The following is a 21,788-nucleotide window of genomic DNA, read 5'->3' as shown; positions in this document are numbered from 1 at the left end:
TACAAGACCTACTCCTAGTCACCCACATCTCAGCCAGGGAATTTCTACATCTTCTAGGCCTGATGGCAGCTACAATTCCAATGCTGCCCCTTGCCAGGTTGCACATGTGAAAGTTCCAATGCTACTTGAAAAATGTCTGGTCTCAAGACAGTCACACCCTGGACTTTCAAGTGCTCTTCCTGCCTTGCCTGAAAAAAAGAGTTGGGGTGGTGGACCCAATAAATAAAGCCAGAATCCAGGTCTTCCTCTACAGCCCACCAAGCCAGTCCAATTCATGTACACATATGCCTCAGATCTGGGATGGGGGGGCCACCATGAGCGGACTCTGGGTACAGGCTCAGTGGGAGCATTCCCTCCGAAAAAAGCATATCAGTGTGAGAGAGATGACTGCTCTTCTCCTAGCCCTGAAGACCTTCCGCCCGCTCATACAACTGGGTCCCCTTCAAGTTTTCACAGACAACACCATAGCGATGTGGTACATAAACAAGCAGGGGGAGATCAGATCCTATTTACTTTGCAGGCTAGCGATACAAGCATGGGAACTGGCCACTCAGTACAATGTAACATTGCAGGTGGTATACATCCCATCACAGGACAACCATCAGCAGATGCCCGCAGCAGATTCTTGTCTCTGAATTACAAATAGATATTACACAGAAATGTCTGCTTAGACATTGTCCACCATTGGGGCACTCCACAGGTAGATCTGTTTGCCTCCCCTCAGAACAGACTATGGCTATTCTGCTCCAGGCTCCATTGCCAAAAGGTTCTCCAACTGGTGTCTTCAAAGGCAGCTAGACCCCTTCCAGACTGCTGTACCTCTAGTTCTAGCCTATTTGTGTGAACTCCTAAAATCAGAACGTTCATACTCTTCAGTGAAACTCCATTTGTCAGCCATTTCAGCCTGCATACCTATGGATCCACCCCTATTATCAAGAGTGGAGGTGAAACTGTTTCTGAAAGGGGTTCTCCACATCAGACCACCAAGGAAACCTATCCCTTCTCCTTGTGACCTGAACTTTGTTCTTGCGAAACTTACCACTGCCCCCTTTGAGCCTGCAGCTTCTTCCACTTTAAAGATGTGCACCTGGAAGACTGCCTTGCTAGTAGCCTTTACTCCAGCTAGAGTCTCTAAGCAGCAAGCAGTCATGGCTACCCCACCCTCCAACATTTTCCACAGAGACATGGTTTCCCTTTGGACTAACCCCTCCTTCATGCCCAAAGTGGTCGACGAATTGCCCCTTAACCAGTCTATCCATTTGCCCACCTTCTTCCCTTCCCCACAGAATGACAGTGAGAGAGTGCTTCATTCTCTTGATGTTCACAGGCAACTGAGATTTTATCTGGATAAGACTAAGGACATTAGAAGGTCCAACCAATTCTTTGTATCATTTCACCCCAGGCCACTGGGGAAAGCTGTTCCAAGCAGACTATATCTTCCTGGATCTGTAAAACTATATCCTTCTGCTGCTTCTTCCATGGTAAAGAGCTACCACACATAGTCAAAGCCCATTCCACTGGAGCAGTGGCTTCTTCACGGGTGTTTCTGAAAGGCATGTATACAGCCACTATCCTAGAGGCAGCCACATGATCCTCTGTACACACCTTCACCAGGCACTACAAATTGGATAACATCTCTAGAGCCAGGGCAGGATTTGCAAGAGCCATCCTGCATTGATTCCTGGTGACTACTACCTCTCCCTCCACCCCTTTTTGTACATGAGCTGTGGTACTCTCCCACATGTGAGAATACTGCAACATGAGAATCGAAGGACATAGATTAGTTATGTAAAATTTTACCGTAACCATAGATGTCCTTCTCTTCCATGTTTGTTTTCCTTCCCTCCCTCCTTTCCCCCTAGAGGGCCCTTTCCCTGTCTAGATGACATCCGTCCTTTATCCTTAGACTATTGTCCGACTGGGCAGTCATTTCTGAGGTCTGTGTGTGTGGACGTCACATACATGGCCCAGTGTGTGACGTCCCACACACCAGACCCCAACCATCTTAAGCTTTGGTAGATGAGCCGGATGTTTGGGTTGCCTGAGATGGAGGATCCCTCATGTGAGAATACTGCAACATGGAAGAGAAAGCCATCTGTGGTTATGGTAAGATTTTACACAACTAATCTTTCTCCCACCCAGAAGTAAGGCAAGCCAACCAGCTGTGTCCCAACTCTCTCTCCCTTCATACCAGCTCAAACAGTTAAGTCCTCTACTTTGAAGACTGGCTCACTGGAATGTATGCCTTTGTTGATACAGTTCCTTGAGGTGACCATAAATTGGGAGAAGTCCACATCCCATCTCTGGGGATTATCATCACTAGTGAAACTGTATGTATATATTTTATGTATATTTATCTTTTGTTGAATGGGTTAGTCTCACTAGACTAGTAGCCTAGTTTTAGTTTGACTTGAGGTGATATTTACACTGAGCAGAGCATATTTTGAGTACTGAGGAAATTCTCCTACTCTCTTTTTCACAAGTACTATGGGGTCTTTTACATCCTGTTAAGCTGCCACCAACTCTGGCAGATGTGGTCTCTGTTTAACATCTCATCTGAAGAACAACACGAGTGCAACACCACCCCTACTGCTGCCATGTAGTGTCAGCAATAGAAAATTAATCTGGGGTCAAAATAAAACAAGAAGCCTCATCTTCTAGCATCAAAGGTGAGTGTGCTACCTGTTGAGCTGCTGACATTGTTCAGTGTGTGTCTTCTCTACCCATTGAAAGAGATCGAGAAGACTTGAACTTGGCCACATGGGTGAGAAAACCTTGGACACTCCTGTATCACTTGGAACTGATGTATCTGTAGTTGCAGAACCACTTTGTGCTTTACAGAACTTTTCATAAGGGAAGGCCCAGTAAGCCTCTAGGTGGGCCTCGCCTAATTGTAGATGAGCCAGGTTTGTAGTTCATCATAGCTACTTTACCATTCAGATAAAGTGTGTCATCCCTCCCAACACACAACAGCATGCTCCACATCAGCCAACTGAAGCTGCATGTAGTCATCCTGACTCTTAATAACTTTGGAGGGAAAGTTCTGGTTTACTATCAAAATTGCAAATGTCACACAAGCACATTCATTTGAGTGACTCACAACACTGAAGACAGAGTACATAGGTCAGTATATCAAATGTCATGCCGGTTATTCAAATTCGGCATTATTCGACATACTATTTCCACTGCACCATTTACAACCGGTAAGTTAAGTTCTGTTTTTCAGCAGTACAAACATACTGCACAACACTGAACTTCACATTTTTGCAGGGGGAGCCTGCGCCCCCCCCCCCCATCAGCTCTGAGATAGCACTACAGTGGGGAAAAGGGTAAATTTTCCCAATCCACACTGTACCGTGATCTTTAGTAGTAAGGTTGACCAGCTATGTGCGAATGCATAGTGCTTTCACTGAACCAGAAACTTGTGAACATGAAGGTTCGGCAACATGGAATTCAGCCAACTGTAATTCGACATCCTGTGTTTGCCAAACCTTCATTCGTTATTTTGATAGTAAACTGAAAATTTTTTTACATGATCCATCAATTAATTAAAAAAAAGTTTTTTTTTTTTGTCGGCCCTAAGTGGATGCAATGCCATTTGAGATGATATGCTTGGCAGTGTTCCATAGACAGGGATAATAGTGCCACAAAGTTCACATCTCTAGTGAATTGAATGTTCACGTGTCTTCAGTCCTCTCCTAGAGTTGTGAATCCAGAAGGCTTGTCTGGTTCAGATCTTTTATAAGTTTGTCATTTTGGAGATTGAGTTAGTCACAGCAATTCATTTCTCCATTTTTTTGCTCATTTTAGTAAGCAAGAGAGAGTTGATGGTAGATGCATTCTTCATCCTGTGGTATGAAAGAATAATGTTTGTCTTCATCCCCATAATAATAGGTTCATAAGTTCATATTAGGCTAACAACCACCAGGGTCTTTACAAGCCTAGCCGTTCAACCCAACCTAGATGGAAACCTCAACACCATCCCAGTTAGACTAGGGTGTCTGAGCAGAAATTTATCTTTGGAGGGGACGAGACACCTGAATAGTTTCAAACAGTAACACAAACACCTCTCCTTCACAAACAGCTGAGAACTCCAGTTATCAGAATTTCATCCCAGTAGTTTATGCTCACACTCTTCCCCACTCATATCCATCTATAAAAACATACACCGAACCAAATAAAATCTGTACTGAAGACAGTGGCGTAAATTAGTTCACTAAGGAAATATAACTTTTTCCAATTGCTTTTGCAGTAGAGAGATCTGATAGTGTAAAAAAATGTCTCGGCATATTCAAATATAACAGCACAACAAAAGGCAAATTATATAAGTAAATAAAAATGTTGTCACTGCTCCTTATTCATCCATTGGACTTCATTGTCCTTGTAACTTCCATGTGGACTATCCAGAATGAATTAGCGTATTTCCATATTGATGCTCCTGCCACTGGTCAGTGCTTGGGAAACATGGTTGAGGAACACAAATACATGTACCGAGTAAGGTTTTTGGCATTAGTGCAAAAAAGGTAGGAGGCATACGGAGGAGAATTCAAGGTCCCAAGGTCAGGAATGTAATTCAGCTTCTGGTTTATGGGACTGGCACAAAAATAACGCAACATGCTAGCACATTTTGGCTGAAACATGCGAGAGAGAGAGAGAGGGGAATAGCTGTCTGGCAGTAGCATTTCTGCATAAACAGGCCTACAACTTTACCAGGCCTGGAATCCCTTTGGTCCTCAAAGTAGCAGTCAGTAATGCAATGTCCGTCCCCCTTTCAAAAAGGTTCTAGGGTTTCATTTTGCCTCCTGATCAATTTATTCAGTTTTTACGAATAAATTGTAATAACTTCAGTGCTGCCACCTCTGACCAATAGTACTTGCTCAAATCCTTCTGTCAGTACTTCCAAAAACTCCATATAGGTTTTCATCACCTTCTGGATTTTGAGGTGTGCCTGGCATTTTTAGCAGCACCAACCTTGCATCATGGGAGCGATTCACAATCACCTCATTCAGTTTCACTGCTGTATGCATTCTCCGCGTGTTACACTGGTCCAGTCGAATATTTAGCAGTTCATGGAAACCGTGTGGTCCCTGTACTGTGCTCATTGTAGATGCAAGGTGCTTTTCATTGGTCCAGGTCATGTGGACTTTCTCTGGAGAGGCATCAGTTTCATCCTCCTCTTCTGAGCCAGTGCTGGCAAGTCGTAATATAGAGTTCCGATCCTTCACTAACTGTGCCTCTCGCTGACGTTCTGTCTTTGAGAGCCTCATCTGCCTCAGCATCTGACATCGCTTTTCCATCATCACGGACCGCTCATAGGTGTAAGCTGAAATGTCATTGTCATGCATTTCCACTACCTCCACATCTGCTTCAATCCTCAGGTGGTAGAGGAATGTCACCAAGTCCTTCTTCATTTGAATGCTGTTGTCTTCCATCTGTGCCATGGTGAAAATTTGCATCTTGCACTTCTTCCAAACCTTGTGCTGTCATAGAAGGAAGGGCAGGAGCATTAGCATTCCGCCATCGTGAACAATCCACCACACGTCAATGGTACCTTCTGTGAATTGCTCCTTGTTGGCAGGAAAAAAGGCAATGTTCTTGGCTACAAGTAATGCCAAGTGGGCTGCAGTGGTCACTCTTACAGTTCCTATGAATGTCTTCCAGGCCCTGGGATCCTCGCTCTGCCTCTATCTATAGGGCCAGCCCATGACTATGGTGTTGTGCTTCATTCCACTCAGTCCGCAAGACTGGATCAGGTGCGAGATGCCCTCATGAACCTTCACTGCCACCACTATCTGGCAGAAACCCTTCACCTTCTCTTTCTCCATCAGATGCTTCACAGTCTGTTCTGCAGCCAAAGCTCCAAACTTACAAACAGGTAAAGACAAGCAAGTTACAGTATATGCACAAACATATTGTATTAACATACATGTTACAGTCTCACATTTCAAGCCTATGAAGAATACAGTTTATATTCAGAAATATATACAAACATGTTGGTCTTTCTTTTCAAACCTATAGGTTTAGCTTATATACAGAGTATGTGCAAAGATGTTACTGTTTCTCTTCAAACATTTTAGTGTAAGAAGTTAGTCACTGTGAATAAGAAAATTGCAGGGATATGGAAGTCGAGGAGGCTTTAGTCAGGGTTAGAGCAAGGACATAACCATAAGTCCTTAATTATTTTCATTAAGGACTCTGAAAAGGGACTATACCTCAACATAAAATAGCCCATCATCATCCTCTTTAGTGCTCATTCACCCAGTTAGAAAAAAACACCTTGAACAAACTTTCTCCCCCACTCTCCATCTTTTTCCTTGCTGTCCTCGATACTTCCTTAGAATACACCCTACAGGCAAGCCTCTGCTCCATCTCCATCAAATGGGGTCCCGCATATCATCATCAGAAGTATTCATATATACTTGTTTAAATTCTATAGAAAGATAGAGACTCAGTAAGATGGGATGAATGCATGCTTGAAGCATGTAAAAAAGTTAACAGCTGTGAGTTTTCGAATTGGTCTAAACTGAACTACCTGATTTCCATCCCCAAAAAACAAAGATCCAAAAAATGAATGGCCTCAGACATCACCTGATAACTAAATCTCAAACCATGATGGTTGTTATTCAGACATTCAAAAAATTCCACGAACTATCGGTGGTACCTCTACAGACAAAAAACAGGTAAGCTATAAATCACTTACAGATGACCACCTTGTTTCTGAAGTAATCAGTCACATAAATGAGTTGCCTTTCAAATTTTCCCATGTATAAAATGGCATATGAGGGAGCAAATGAAGTTCCCACTGCCGTATCCCTCTTTTGCAAATAAAGTTTTCCATCAAAAGTAAAATAATTATGGGTGAGACAAAACTCAAGCAATTCTAGAACATACGAGGTCTGTGGGCCTTTCCCTAATACCTTAGCAACAGCTTCTAAAGCCCATCGTAAGTTAGCGTTAGTATAAAGTGAGGACACATCCATAGTAACCCAAAAATAATCATTTTACCAATTCAACCCCTTCATATATTCACATAACTCTTGGCCATTCCTAATATGAGCTGGAACCCTCATACGATGCTGTTTTAACACAAACTCAAGAAACCCTCCCACATTTTGCCCATAAGACCCTATGCCCGAAAAATAGGTCTTCCTGGTGGGTTCTACCTATCTTTGTGAATTTTTGGGATGGCAAAAAACATTGGGTCACAGGGTTTTGAAATGTGCAGCTTTTTAACATCCAAAGCTGTTAAAAACCCAACCTTTCCCCCTTCTCCAATAGCTCAAGCAACTCTTTGCTAAACCAAGAAACCAGGTTAAAGGACAACCACTCATAATCCCTTACTTGTCCTAATAAATCAAAAAACATTCTGCTGTACTGTGTTCTATTCTCCACCTCCATCTCCGCTTTACCCGAACAGCTAAACTGTAATTTCTTCTATCTCGCCACAAGGTGGCACCCTTACATAATCTTAAATAAGGCTTCCAAGTACTCCTAACCCTGATTTTTTATGAATTAAAACTTGACCTCTCTGAATCCTCCTTGGTTATCTGGCATTATAACCTGTAAACTTATCATACCTTTCTTACCCAGTTTCTCTTACTACAATCCCCATTTCCCTGTTACTGACTTGCCTATATGAGCTCTCCCCTCTTACCTGGAACTACTACGTATGTAGTAGTATTCTGAAGGTTTCTCGGATTGTTTCTGTGAGCTTGTCTTTCAGTTGCTCAGGTTTCCTTAAAGTGGCTATGTGAATTTATAAAGATTTGACATCTGGTGCTTTATTTCCCCCATTTACTCCAGGGTGAAAGTTGCTGGCTGTTCACTACCCATTGCTTCCGGTGTTTGCTTCAAAAATTTCCCCAGTGTAGACTTCTTTATAGCTGCTTGGTCCATGGTTCATGACGCCCCTAGAATTATTGTCTCAGTTTTGACTCAAGAGTTGGGCTGCTTTGACATCTTTGTTTAACTGCTGTCAACCAGTTAACTTCTACCTTGTTCTGCAATTACAGATTTGCTGCTTAGGCTTCAACCCATTGGTAGACCCATCAGCTGGATGGCTATTACAGATAATGTACTTACCAAATCAGTTTATTTGTGAGGGGACATTCTTTGATGTGTTCCAAGTATGTCCCCACCATTCAGCTTCTTCTCTTGAATTTTCATGTAAATTAGGTAAGCATGTCCTTGTATATTACTTGTGAGCAGTGCAGATGTTAAAACATCTGTGTTAATTTGTAGAAAGTATTATGTCTCAGTAACTGGGGTAAAGTGGCTGGCTTTTGGGGGTCTTCATATTGTCCTAGTATGAAGGGCAATATCAGCATGCACCAGCATATAGGGTATGAGTGCTTTCAAGGGTGTGGGTTTCATAAAGAGATACCTAATTGGAGAAGAAAAGGGGATGAACCCAGGTTTTTGACCCACCAGTGATTGTCCCTTCATATGTCAACTGATATGAACAATTTTCTTATTTCCTTATGACTTTTAACTTAACTAAACATTTCTCTCTGTATTTTTTATAATTTGTATCCATGTCTGAAGCTCATGATGGTCCTATCAGGGGAGTTGCTGTTGATGGACTAAATCAGCTGACTGTAACTGCTGCTGGGGACAACTTGATCAAATTTTGGAAGTTTAAGTCGAAGGAACTACTTCATACTACTAAACTCGAGTCCGCCCCAAGCACTACACTGCTGCACAGAGACAGGTGAGATAAACATTTTTCTTTTCGGAAAGCTGCTGTATGGTTAGACTTGTGCCATATGTTGAGCACATTGCCCACTTTGAGAGTATCCTGTAAAAGAATGTCACTTTTCTTCCTCTACTAAGTAGCAGAAGTCTTTTTGGGTAATAAGTGATAAAATGATGTCTGTTTTGTCTTAGTCAAACCAGGCTCAGTCATCAATGATTATATGCTGGGTGTTCAGAAAACAGTTACTTTCAGCCAAACATAAGTAAAGTAAAATAAAGAAGTGGCAGTGGAAGGCCAGTTCCAGCGTTACTTGCGTAAGAGAATGAGATGATTGTGAAAGGTGAGGGTTAAATGATGGAAACGTGTATATAATGAGTGGATTGAACTCTCTAAGTTTTTTCCTTCAGCTGTGCTCTGATGTGTGATTCAGATGAGTTCAATAAAGCTATTGGTTTGTTAAAAAAAAAAAAAAAAAAAAAAGACAGGACCTGATTTTTAGCAGTACCAGCTATTGCTCAGGACTGTCAACTAACATGGATTTTTGTGAGAACATCTTGCAATGTATGAGTTGGAGAGTAATCCTTTTTCAGCATTTCATTGATTATATTTGCATCTGTCATGTTTTCTTGGTCCATCTTTCATCTGTCAGCATTGTTGCAAATTATCTATATGTCGGAAAGGTACACCTTCTATTTTTTTCTCTCTCCTCTTCACTACACGAGTCTCTTTTCAGCCTAAGTATCTTAATTTCTGATTTAAAGCTTTCAATAGTTACCTTTTATTAAACATCTAGCCCGGTCAACAAATGTAAAATAAAGTAAATAAATCTTTGCACATGTATACTAATGTTTTCCTGTCTTTGGCATTGCTTTGTCAAAAATAGTATTTTGTAAGTGATCATTTGGTTAGTAAGTGTCAGCACAAAATACTAGCTTCGTAATTTTGTCCTGCCTTCAGCCTCCGTTTGTCCAGATGCCTAATTATTCTTCAAAGCTTTTAACGAGGCAACACTATTCCTAAACTCTGCTACATGCTTTAAAAATGATTTATTTTTTAATTTCATTTATTTTACATTTGTTAACCGGGATAGTCTGACTGAATACATGTCCATTTTCAGCGGATGTCCGGGGAAAAAAGCTCCACAATAATAAAATGAATAATAGTAGCAAAACTACAATAATATTCAGAGAGAGCAAAGGAGAGAGATACAATATGTCAGGTAGTTCACCACAGTAGGAACACTAATACGTATACAGAAAGTTAGTAAAGTGAGAGAAGCGATAGGATCAGTACACAAATTTAGAGTACATTAGGGCAACATCCGTATAGAGAAATGTTAGACTCAGCAGGCATAACTGTACATTAACGTATAACACATCAGATGGGTGGAGTATCTGCTTGCTGATGGTCTACTAGCTAAGAAAAGAACATAAATGTTAAAATGAGTTAGTCAGGGTTTAGGCATGGACAGAGCCAGTTAGCCCTTAAGTATTTTTTAGGCCTTTTTTAAATAGTGGAAGAGAGAGTTCTTGGGTAATGTTTGCAGGAAGAAGGTTCCGAGTTTTACCCATTGAGTTCGCAAACCGGGAATCACCTGCTGTATTATTGGATTTTAGGGTTTGGACTGATAGCTTGTTGGACGAATGAAGTGTCCTGATAGCGTTATATGGGCTAATAATACTCTTAAAGCTTGGGGTTTTGTCCGGATGGTTAAGTATTTTGTGAGCTACTGTGAACTGGTTAAGCTTAAGTATGGAAGGAAATTCCAGCCAGTCAAGTTCAGTTAGGTTTTGAAAGTGGTGTGTCCAGTGGCGAATGTAGGTACATGGTCGTAACAGGAAGATAGTTTCCCGAGGTTAGCTGTAGAGAGATTTGAGAATATAGGTGAGGCATGTAGGAGAGTGGAGAGGAGCTGAGTTCGGGCAGTAGCACACCTAGCATAAGGGGTTAGAAAAGGTTTGACTTTATAGAGGGATCCTATTTTTTTGTTGACGGACTTAATTGTATGGTCTGTGTATGCATCAAATTTGAGGTTAGTATCTATGATAACCAAACTAAGCTCCTTGGAGTTATCAAGATAGATGATTGTACCATTGTTAGACTTAATAGTAAATAAAGGAAGAGTGGATCTAGAGGTGGGAGAGGAAAGCAGCAGCTTGGTTTTGTTGGGATTCAAGAGAAGTTGTTGATCAATTAGCCAGTTTTCTATATTGTTAAAAGTATTCTGGGTTAGGGTTATCAGATTGACTGGTGAGGTGGAAGAGCAAATCAACGTGGAATCGTCGGCATATTGAATAAATTGTGCCTTTGGGATAGTAGTATGAAGGTCATTTATGAAGATAGAGAAGAGGAGGGGACCAAGAATGGAGCCCTGAGAGACTCCTAAGGTGACTGGGAGATGTGATGACAGTTTGTTCTGCCATAAGACACCCTGCTATCTATCTCATAGATAGGACTGAAACCATTGTAGAGAGTGGTCGTCCAGGAAGATGGTTTTCAAGGTATTAAGCAGAAGATGATGGTTGACCATGGTTTTCAAGGTATTAAGCTGAAGATGATGGTTGACCATATCAAAAGCCTTAGAGAGGTCCAGAAAGAAAGCAGATGATAGCATGTTGTTGTGATTAAGATTGATGACACTGGTGAATGATAAGAGGGCTGATGTGGTGCTCTGGTGTGGTCTGAAACCATGCTGGGACTTTGTAAGAAGTTTATTGTGGTTGAGAAGTTTATTGTGGTTGAGGTAGTCCATAACTTGTATGTGGACACAGTTTTCCAAGAGTTTTGCTAGATGTGAGAAAATAGCTATGGGCCTATAGTTGGACAGTTCTGTGGAACTACCTACTTTATGTAGGGGGTATTGTTGTCTTTCGGCTTTTCCCGGTTAGAGGTCGTCACAGCAGAACTACGGTCCGCTAATGATTGGCAATAGATTTTGACGAATGCCAAGGTGCCAGCTCGATGTTCAACCTTCAATGAAGGCACGCCCATTTACGCATGTCTTTCGAATGCCCACCCAACCACGGGGAGGACATGCAGACTCCACACAGAAGGCACTCCCCACACTTCAGCCGAGAATCGAATGGGAGAACCTCTTGCTGTGAGGCAACAACGCTACTCCTGCACCACCGTGGATGCACCCCTTTATGTAGGGGTATTACATGTGAAATTTTCCAGATGGATGGAATGGTTGCCTCTGAAATGGCTGTATTAATGAGGATAGAGACTGGGATAGCGATGGCATCAGCAGCTAGTTGCAGGAATTCAGCTGGGAGGTGATCTTTTGCTAGGAAGTGGGTTTAAGTTTTTTGAGAAGGGTTCGTATAAGGGTAGTAGAGATAGGTTGGAAGCTTAAGGAGAAGGTGGGTTACAGGAGACTTTGAGTTATCGCATTTGTTATTTTCGGTGGGGCTGGGGGGGACTGGGTGAGGGCAGTTAGTCTTGGTAGTCATTAGTTGGGTGGCAAGTGCCTAGTTAGTTTCTGTAAAGAAGCTATTAAATGTGTCCGCAGTAGCCACTGGTTTTTCATCAAGAGCAACTGATGGGGTAGGAGTGGTAGTACGACGTGGGTGGAGGAAGTTATTTATTCCAGTTCAGATCTTTTGGGGTTTATTTTGATGCTTTTGTTGTAGGTGGGTGTAGTGGTGTTTTCTGTCTGCTGTAATAGATTTTTTAGTGTCATTCCTTATTTGACAGTATCTGATTAGATCTATAGGGTCTCTAGTATTATGCCAAGTGGACCAGTCCTTATTCCTATTGGACATTTTCGATTTTGTGAGTTTAGTTAGCCATGGAGCAATTTGTGTTTTGGCACGGATGGTGCGAATAGGGACATGGGAGTTGAGGATATTGAGGAATTTAGTGTTAATCAAGTCCACACCATCATCTAGTACTGGTCTTTTAAGTTCAGACCAGTTGATAGCTTTTAGGTCTTGTAGAAAGTTATCAAGGTTAATGTTTTTTCTGTTTCTTGTCACCTTATAGGTGTGTTGATGGGTGAACTCACCTTTGAATTTGATAATGTAGATGAGGCAATGATCACTGAGGTCATCAGGTAGTGTGCCTGAGTGGTGCATCTGTGGGTCACCATTAATCAGGATCCAGTCTAGGATACTACCTTTGTCTTTATTTTTGCTATACCTAGTGGGGGGAAGATATGGTTTGAGTAAACCCATGGAGATGTAAGTGGTTGCTAGGGGCCTCTGAAGAACAGGTGTTCCAGTCGATATTGAAGTCACCTAAGATAATGGTTTCTTGGGGATAGTTGCAGGCTAGCCAGTGTAATATATGTTCTAGGGTGCTAACATTATTTCCAGGGGAAATATAGATGCAGACAGTATATGTACTTTTATTTTTATTTATTTGCAACTCAGTGGTGAGAATTTCAGCGTTACTTACCTGCGGAGGCTGTTGGGCCTCACTAGTGACTGCGAGGTTGGACTTAAATAATACAGCCACCCCACCACCTTTCTTGGATTTCCTGTCTAACCTATTATGATATACTAGATTCCATTAGGTTCCTTTGAAAATGTCAAAGGAATCTTTAATTATATTTCTAACAGTGATATTCCTTTTGACATAAAATGTTTCATTTAAGGGTCTTGTTAAGTAATTTTATGTAACAGCAGAACACACATTTCATTTCTTTTATCTCTTTCCATATTGTTTCTATAATTTCTTGTTTTCCAAAATTAATTCCAAGAATTTTAATTTTTGTCATATTAAATTGAATTCAACCAATCCTCCCATCAAATTCTAAACCCTGACTTTTGTCTTTATTACAAAACCATTTACCTGAATAATCTCCTGCATTTTGTTTTAATCTCTGCATTCATGCCTGCTCCATCTTTTGTATTAATAATATCATCTGCATAATTTATAATTGGTATTTTTATCCCTTAGTTGAAAAGAGAACTCATTGCAGCTATCTCTCTATTCATATACATAGATATCATATTCATAACTAATACTAATAATGTATCACTCAGTGGGCAACCTTGTGTAATACCCTCTCTTACTGTATATCTTCACTTAGCCATCCATTTATCATTATCTTCACTAGATTATACTTGTATGCTGAAGTACAAACGTTTCTTGTTGTATTTTTTGGCTTTTCCCGGTTAGGGATCGCCACAGCGGAACTCCGGTCCGCTAATGATTGGCAGTAAATTTTTACGTACCGACTTGCCAGGCCTGACGCATTACCTTCACCGAAGGTACGCCCATTTACGCATGTCTCCACGCAGAAGACGCTTTAGCTGAGAATCGAACAGGACAATGTCTTACTGTGAGGCGACAACACTACCGCAGCATCACCACCGCAGAAGTACAAACGTTTCTAATCTTTGTTTATATTATAGGCTTTAAATATGTCCCATAATGCTGAATTGATTCAAAAGCTTTACCGAAATCTCCTACTTTTACTTTTGCCTGAACATTTCTAGTACTATATTTCCTACTAATTCCCTACTTAATAATAGCTCGTGAACCCTTTTACCTTTTAAACCAGACACTCATTAATTTACAACTTTACCCACTTTCTCTTCCATCCTCTTTTTGTAGAATTTTCAGAAAAAGCTTATCTGTGTTTAACACAGTTGTTCTACAAGTCTGTATTCCTCTCCTCAACTGTTTTTCATATAAATCTAATAGCACTGCTACAAAACTCGTTATACATAAAAACTTTATTCAACCATTAATTTCATACCTTTGCAAAACTTTTTTTTTGATCTATAGTCAAATTTTTATACATCCTACTGAATCTAAATTCATTACTTTTAGCACTTGTTCCAATTCATCTATTTTTATTTCTATTTCTAAATCCATATTGTCCTTGTCAGAAAATACTAGTACCTTCTATTCCTTCCATGTCTTTGTCCTCTGATGTTTAAATAATGTTCTAATATATTATTTTACTATATTCATAATCCCTTCCTGTGTTGTATGTATTATACTTGATGAAGCTTTCATTTCTGTCGTTGCACTATTTTCTTTAATTATTTTACAAGTGTTGTGCAATTTTTTTCCTTGCAAAAATTCTTGTGTATGCATTACATGTTTATTTTCTTATTCAACTCATATAATTCATGTTCCTTAATTAAGAAAATTTCATTATTCTTCTCTAGACACTGTATTGTATCATTACTTAAACTCTTTATACTTTACTTTTCCTATACATAGTTTCTCTTTCTCCCTTGTCAAATAGCACTTTTTGTATTTCAGCTTGAAGTTTAACCACCGTTCTGACCCATCTTTATAAAATTCTCGCATCTCTATATGGTGTTGCCATAAACTTTAACATCTTTTCTCCCTGTAATATCCCATTTTACATAATTTACTCTTTAAATCTTTCTCTATTTTTATATACTCAGCATTTCCTTTTATCGAAGTCCAAATTCCCCTATGGTCTGAAAATCTATGAAATCCTGTCAATAGCACTCCTTGTTTTACTATTGCTAAACTTTGTCAATAAAAAATCTGTTTATGTTCTTTTATCTATTCTTCTATACATCCACGTCTCTAAATTCCAAATTTTTAACTGTCCATATTTTATAATGCCCCACACTAATTTAAAATAATGTTTTCTTTTTCCAATGTCTTAAGTTACAGTTAAAAATCCCCTATTGCAATAATCTACATATTAACTGCTGCATATTGAATTATATTTCTAAATGTCTCTCCTCTCTGTCCTTTTTTGTTACATATGTATGTATTGCAGTTGATTCTAATAACATGGCAAGTCCATCTTGCATCAATAAAAGTAATTCTACCTGTTATAACAAAAGTTTTATTAAGTGTTTCTGAACAGGTCTCCCTCTCAAAATTCCATATAGCATTTTTTCCCCATTACACTTCAGTTTGATATATTTTCTATTTAAGACAAATATGTAATGACTTCTAATATGATGACATCACTATCTTGCTTTTTATGCCACTCCAAAATCCCTATTATTCTCTCTAACTTCTTAAAACAGTAATATGTATATATATAGTAATATGTGTTCAGCCTTTCCCTTTCTTTTTTAAATCTCTCTATAATTTTCCTTTTCCTCTCCCACATTCTTTTGCCAATCGAATTTCTTTCTTGCTTTACTATATTCCATTTAACATCATCACTATCACTCAAACCTGATTCTTTTTCCATTCTTCCCATATTAAATTCTTCTTGTGTACTAACTTTTTATACAACTTTTTCTTTATCCATAATTTCTATTTGTTTCCACTGTTTCTACGTCTTTGTCCCATCTCATCCTTTTGATCTTGCCCTGTTAATATGTCTACATCAACCTCCATCTTTTTTTCTTTTTCTTCACATTCCCCTCCAAATGACCTTTATTATATTTATAACATTAACATCACAATTCCTTGCATCATGTCCTAGTCCACACGAAAAACATCTTCTGTTATCACACTTACTGATTTAAATGATCATTTTTGCCACATAAAAAAACATGTTTTAGGCTGACCCAAATATTTACCATGCCCCTATTTCCTTCAGTAGTTATAACACTTGGTAAATGCACAATAATTTATTTTTCAATTTTCAAAATCACATTACAATCCCACGCCCCCTTCCATAAACCTCTGTCATCATGCACTTTTGACAAATCTATTACATTTTTACATAACTTCAATAAATGTCCTTTTAAAATCTCTCTATTTCAGTTTTAAATTGTATATTAATTTTTTTCTTCATCTCTCTGTATAAGAAGTTTTAAATATGTACAAATTCCATGGCACATTATTTTTCTTCTCATATTCTTCAAGAATTTTTCTATTTGACCAGTCTCGACTTTTTTTTTTTTTAATATGAATAAAGGCTCTTACCTCGCTTGCTTTGATTCCCAAAGGTGAAATAATTTCATCCCGTACCTATAGCTGTCCAGTTCAGTGTCTTCCTTTTTTTTGATATGTACAGTAAAAAGTCTCTCTAAGCTTCGGTGGTGCAGCAGTAGCATTGTCACCTCACAGCAAGAGGTTCTCCCGTTCGATTCTCGGCTGGAGCGCCTTCTGTGTGGAGTCTGCATGTCTTCCCTGTGGTCGAGTGGCATTTGAAAGACATGCGTGAATGGGCATGCCTTCGTTGAAGGTTGGGTGTCGAGCTGGCAATTGGCACCATAACAATCTACTGACAATCATTAGCGGACCAGAGTTCTGCTGTGGCGAACCCTAACCGGGAAAAGCTGAAAGAAGAACAACAGTAAAAGGTCTCTCTCTCTTCTTTCTTTTACATCTGTTGCTGCTGCTTATTTTTCTCTACTCCTGACTTCACCATCTGTGCATACAATTTAACTTTCACAACCCTCTCTTCCTCCTGTTGTTCCTTCTCTATTAGGTCTCCCCATGACCTGTCTTTATCACTTTCTGTCTCACTTTCATTGACTAAGTCCAATAATACATCATCCCACCACCCTCCTGACTGGAGGGTTGTAACAGCACATTCCTGCGTTGATAACTCATCTCTGAAGAGATTCTCTTTAAAGATCTCTTCTAAACCAACAACCACTGCATTCTCCTTTTCAGAAAGCTGGAATGCACCTTCATCCACATACTCGCCTGCCTGCTTCTTCTCAACCCCTTACTTCCAGCGCCATCTCTGCCATAACATCCTTGTTACTTGCGGATTAACCTCTCAAATTGCTATGCATTTCTCCGTTCTCCTCATCCTCTGTTTCCTCCCTGCTTCTTCAAGCAGCCTTCACACCCTGACTGGAAGACACCCTTGGATGCAAAAAAGAGTAAGGGGTCCTTTATTAAAGGTTACAAAATACAATATATACATTCTATACACAAATTTTATAGCTCATTTACAATTATATACATGTAATTCACACATTTTCAAAATTTTCAGACCTTCAATTCTCCCGTTTTTTCCACAACCAAAATCTTATTTTCTGCAAAATGTATGATATTACCCATTTCCCATTATATTTTATATTAAGTCTTTCATTCCAGATAATCCACAATGTACAAAACAATTTTTCATCTAATCTGTCATTGTTTCATGGTTTCATAATATCCATATTCTGATATGTCTATACATACATGTAATATTTTTCAGCCCTTTTGTCTTAGCCACATATTTCTTCCCACAATTGCTGTACCCTTTAACATTTTAGAAAAACATGTTCAGTGGTCTCTAATTACCCACAGCATATGCCAGTTCTATCGTTTATTGTTTTATATGACATGTTTGCCTTTACTGGAAGCCTTTTTACAGACAACCTGTACAAAAAATCTGTACATTTCCACGTTTTTTTTTTTTACATCTTTTCCTTCTCACTTTTACTGCCTTCACTTTTTTATCTCCTAAATGTTTGCAAGGGTAGATATAGTTGAATTTTTCCATTATATTTTCATACCATGTTTTCCTATTGTTTTCTGTGTTTCTTAAATCAATCTTCCATAACAGTATTTTCTCTTGAAATAGTTTCATTTCTGTACAAGTGATTCCCATACTTCTTTTTAAACTTTTCCCAGACTGATTTATATTTTCCTCTATAATCCTTATCAACAGTTTTCCTTTTCCAGCATTCCTTACAGTATTTTATACAAGTTTAATGAGGCTATATATATAGTTGGGTTTACTAAAACCAAATCTCCTTCATTATTGGTAACATAAATAGTTTATTTTTTAATAGGGTTCAACCTAGGTCCACATATGAATATAAATAACACATTCCTTAATTCATTTTCACATTCTGGTGGTATCATAAATATACTTGCTAGATGTGCTGTCTTACCTAATATTACTGAATTAATTAAACATGTTTTTTTCTTATATGTAAGTTTAAATGTTCTCTAGAATAAGCAAGTACTACTTATTTTAAGTGTTATGTCCTTCCATTGTGTCACCCTCTGTTGCTAAGTATCAAACCATATTCCCAGGATTTCTGTTTCTTCTTAATTAAACTAGATACCTGTCATCTTTCCATGGTACCCCAGTCCTTTACTCTTTTCATCATTAATACTTAAACCTAACACCTTTAGTTCTTTATCAAGTGTTTTAAAGGCTATACTCATCCATTCTTTATTTTTAACAACTAATAATAAATCGTCCACATAAGAGAACATCACTGGAATTTGAATTCCCTCTAGTGTGCAGTATTTAGCTTCCTCCAGTGCCAAATTTATCTTCGTAACTACCACATTCATAATTATTGCAACTTGAATACTATTTGCTGGATATCCATGCTTAATATACCACTCTTTATTTCTATTGTCTCACTTAACCAACCATTAACCATTAGTTTCACTTCAATTTTGTTGCATACAGATCTCAAAATGTTGATTATTTTATTACTTATATTCTTTCAAAAATCTCCCATAATGTTTCATGAAGAGTCTTGTCAAATGCTTTACTTACATCTCCTACTAGTATTTTTTAATTCTGTTTCTCTATTACATCATCTACCAGTTCTCTTATTGATATTAGAAGTTATTGACTACCTCTTTCATTTATTCTAAACATTGTTTTAGTCACTAACTTATTAACCTCACTTAACTATTCTTTCTACTGTTTTCATAAAAATTGTATAATCAACATTATTTAATACTAGTGTTCTCCAGTTTTTATGTGTATTCTTTCTTCCTTTTTTCCATATAAATGTCATTGTACCCATACAAGTTCTTGCATCATTTATACCTTTCTCAGACCATTCATTTAATGCCTCTAGAAAATATCCCATTTAATGTTATTAATCATCTTCCATTCATTACTGATGGGTTATCAGTTCTGTCCTCGGAACCGAGTCGGCCTTGTAACAAGCTCGCATTAGCCAAAAAGCTCTCGAGCTAAGTCTCTACCCAGAATGCCCCCCTCCCTGTTACCTCAGATCTCGTTTGCCACGTAGCAGTAAAGCCGCGTTTCAGAAGAGCTCTCAGCTAAGTAAATTTTATTAAAAATATAGATATAGAGCTATAATCTATGGGTTTTTCTCTTTCCTTCGATAAATAGTTACTCTACCCACTTATCTTTACTGTTAGTATCTTCTAAGTACCATCGTTGGTATGGCCCTTTGTCCCTGTGTTGTTTCCCTCTTCTTCCGTTTACTTTTTAACTCTTAACAATAGTAAGAGTGGATTCCAAGGGATACTTCGACATTTGGCTGCTTGTACTTTTTCTTATAATATTTTCCCTGTCAGGATGTCACAAAAAAAAAAAAAGAAGAAAAGGGGAGGGGGGGGGTGTCAGGATTTAAACTGTATTTTTATGCAAATGTAAATTACCTAATCATGACTTATTTTACAATTATGTGTACTGTTTGGGTTTGTCACATCTCTATATACATCCTCTGGTGCGACATTTGTCTGTGCTCTTTTTCGACCAGTGCCCCCTTCATGTGTATGGAATAAATCCTGAAAGGAGTACTAAGGTCATCCTTTTTCAGCAGCCTTTTTTCTACTATGGATGTCTCAACTCCTATTAAAAGCGAAGAGGTTCCACTTGGACCCTTTTCACCATCAGGTGATAAGGACAAACCGTTCTGGTTCTAGTTTATACCTCTGCTCCAAGTCTCGACGCCGAGCATGTTGAAACCTTTGGAACCTTTGCCAGCTTCAGCACAGATATAGCCCTTGGAACCGATCATCCAACATATTACCACCTTGGTTCCAGTAGCTGCCTCGGCTCTGAGCTTTTCCTCGGCACCGAGCATGTTGATACCTTCGGAACCATTGCAGGCCTTGGCACAGATGCACTTGGAACCGGTCATCCAGCTCACTGTCACTTTGGTTCCAGTAACTACCTCGACTCCGAGCCTCTCCGTCAGCACTGAGCATGTTGAGATCTTTGGAACCATTGCCAGCTTAGGCACAGATACACCCTTTGGAACCGATCATTGAGCTCCATCCAACTTTGAGTCCAATACCCTCCTCTGCTAAGAGTCTATCTCTCAGTTCCGAGCATGTTGAAACCTTTAGCATCATTGCCAACTCCAGCACCGGCACAACCTTTGGACCCGATTATCGATTCTTTTACCACTTCGCTTCCAGTAGCTACCCCGGATCTGGCACCGAGCATTGTTTCTCCCAAACACCTTTAACACCAGTTTTAAAGCTAGAAACTTCGGTACCATCAGTCTTGACGCCACGGACCCAATATCCTTCTTCTATAGACCGTCGCTAGGTCATATATGCAGAACATGAGATACCCCGAGTTCCCTTCCACAACATGTGGTGCACCCTGTGGACAAACTTTTGGCAACGAGGAAGTTATCCACTCCTTCTAAGATCCATCTGGATCTGAAGTCTCCTGCTGTGATACACTTTTGGCACCCATTACCTCGGCACCGATGCACCTTCTTTCTTCGGTTCCAATGTCATCCTTTGGTCCACCGTCCTTGTGGAGCCAACCCCTCCTCAATCTTTGGGATTGGAGGATGGGTGCTTCGGGCTGAGGCACAAAACCTTTCCCCTCCTTTCCGCCCTTGGTAAGGGGAATCCTTGGCAGAAGACACAGATTATGTTCTTGGAGTGTCAATCGGTCACCTCCTTAGGAGTCCTCGAAACCTGGAAACAGCAGGTGGTTAGAAACCCAGCAACCCTTCATCCAAGGGGTCCACGTTTCTTCAGGCTTTTTACACCTGCTCATCGTGGCTGATTGCATGAAAGAGCCCTCACACCTTTGACTTTTCCCCGTTGACTGGACAAATACTTTTCCCCTGTGGACAGTCAGCATTGCCCTAAGGGTTACCAGCTGATGCTATGGTGCTAACAGTGGCCACTAATAAGACGTGGCTGAAGGAAAATCCCACTGTTCATCCTCCCAACAGGGAGTCCTCTGTGGTAGCCAGACTTGGAAAGCGGGCTTTCCTTCACAGATGTTTACTGTATGCTCAGTGAACTATTTGTCAGTTGTCACTAGGCTCCAGAGGGACCTGATAACGGAGCTATCTGGATCACTTGCGAGACTGCTGTCTGACAAGGTCAGACGACTGGACTTCACGGTTCGCATCCCTGGAATCAATACCAAACCCGCTCATCAGGTTAAAACCACATCCTACCGGAGTGGCTAGGGCAGCGGATTCGGGCTTTGTCATGACACGTCATGTCTATGTGCACATTGTGACTTTGCGGACTCCTTTAATTCTTC

General features: G+C 39.7%; 1 protein-coding gene across 1 annotated transcript in view; it reads left to right on the top strand.

The window, feature by feature from the left end:
* WDR36 (WD repeat domain 36) overlaps positions 1 to 21,788 on the top strand; it is a 1,582,076-nt gene that overhangs the window by 959,535 nt on the left and 600,753 nt on the right. The window contains exon 14 of the mRNA XM_044064266.1: positions 8,545 to 8,710. Coding sequence (XP_043920201.1) covers positions 8,545 to 8,710 — 166 coding nt within the window. The remainder of the gene's footprint in view (positions 1 to 8,544; positions 8,711 to 21,788) is intronic.

This window comes from Protopterus annectens, chromosome 2.part2, assembly GCF_019279795.1.
Source record: "Protopterus annectens isolate FY-2018-M chromosome 2.part2, PAN1.0, whole genome shotgun sequence".
Classification (NCBI taxonomy): domain Eukaryota; kingdom Metazoa; phylum Chordata; order Ceratodontiformes; family Protopteridae; genus Protopterus; species Protopterus annectens.
Note: the sequence above shows the minus strand (reverse complement) of the source record. Positions and strands in the feature narration are given on the sequence as shown.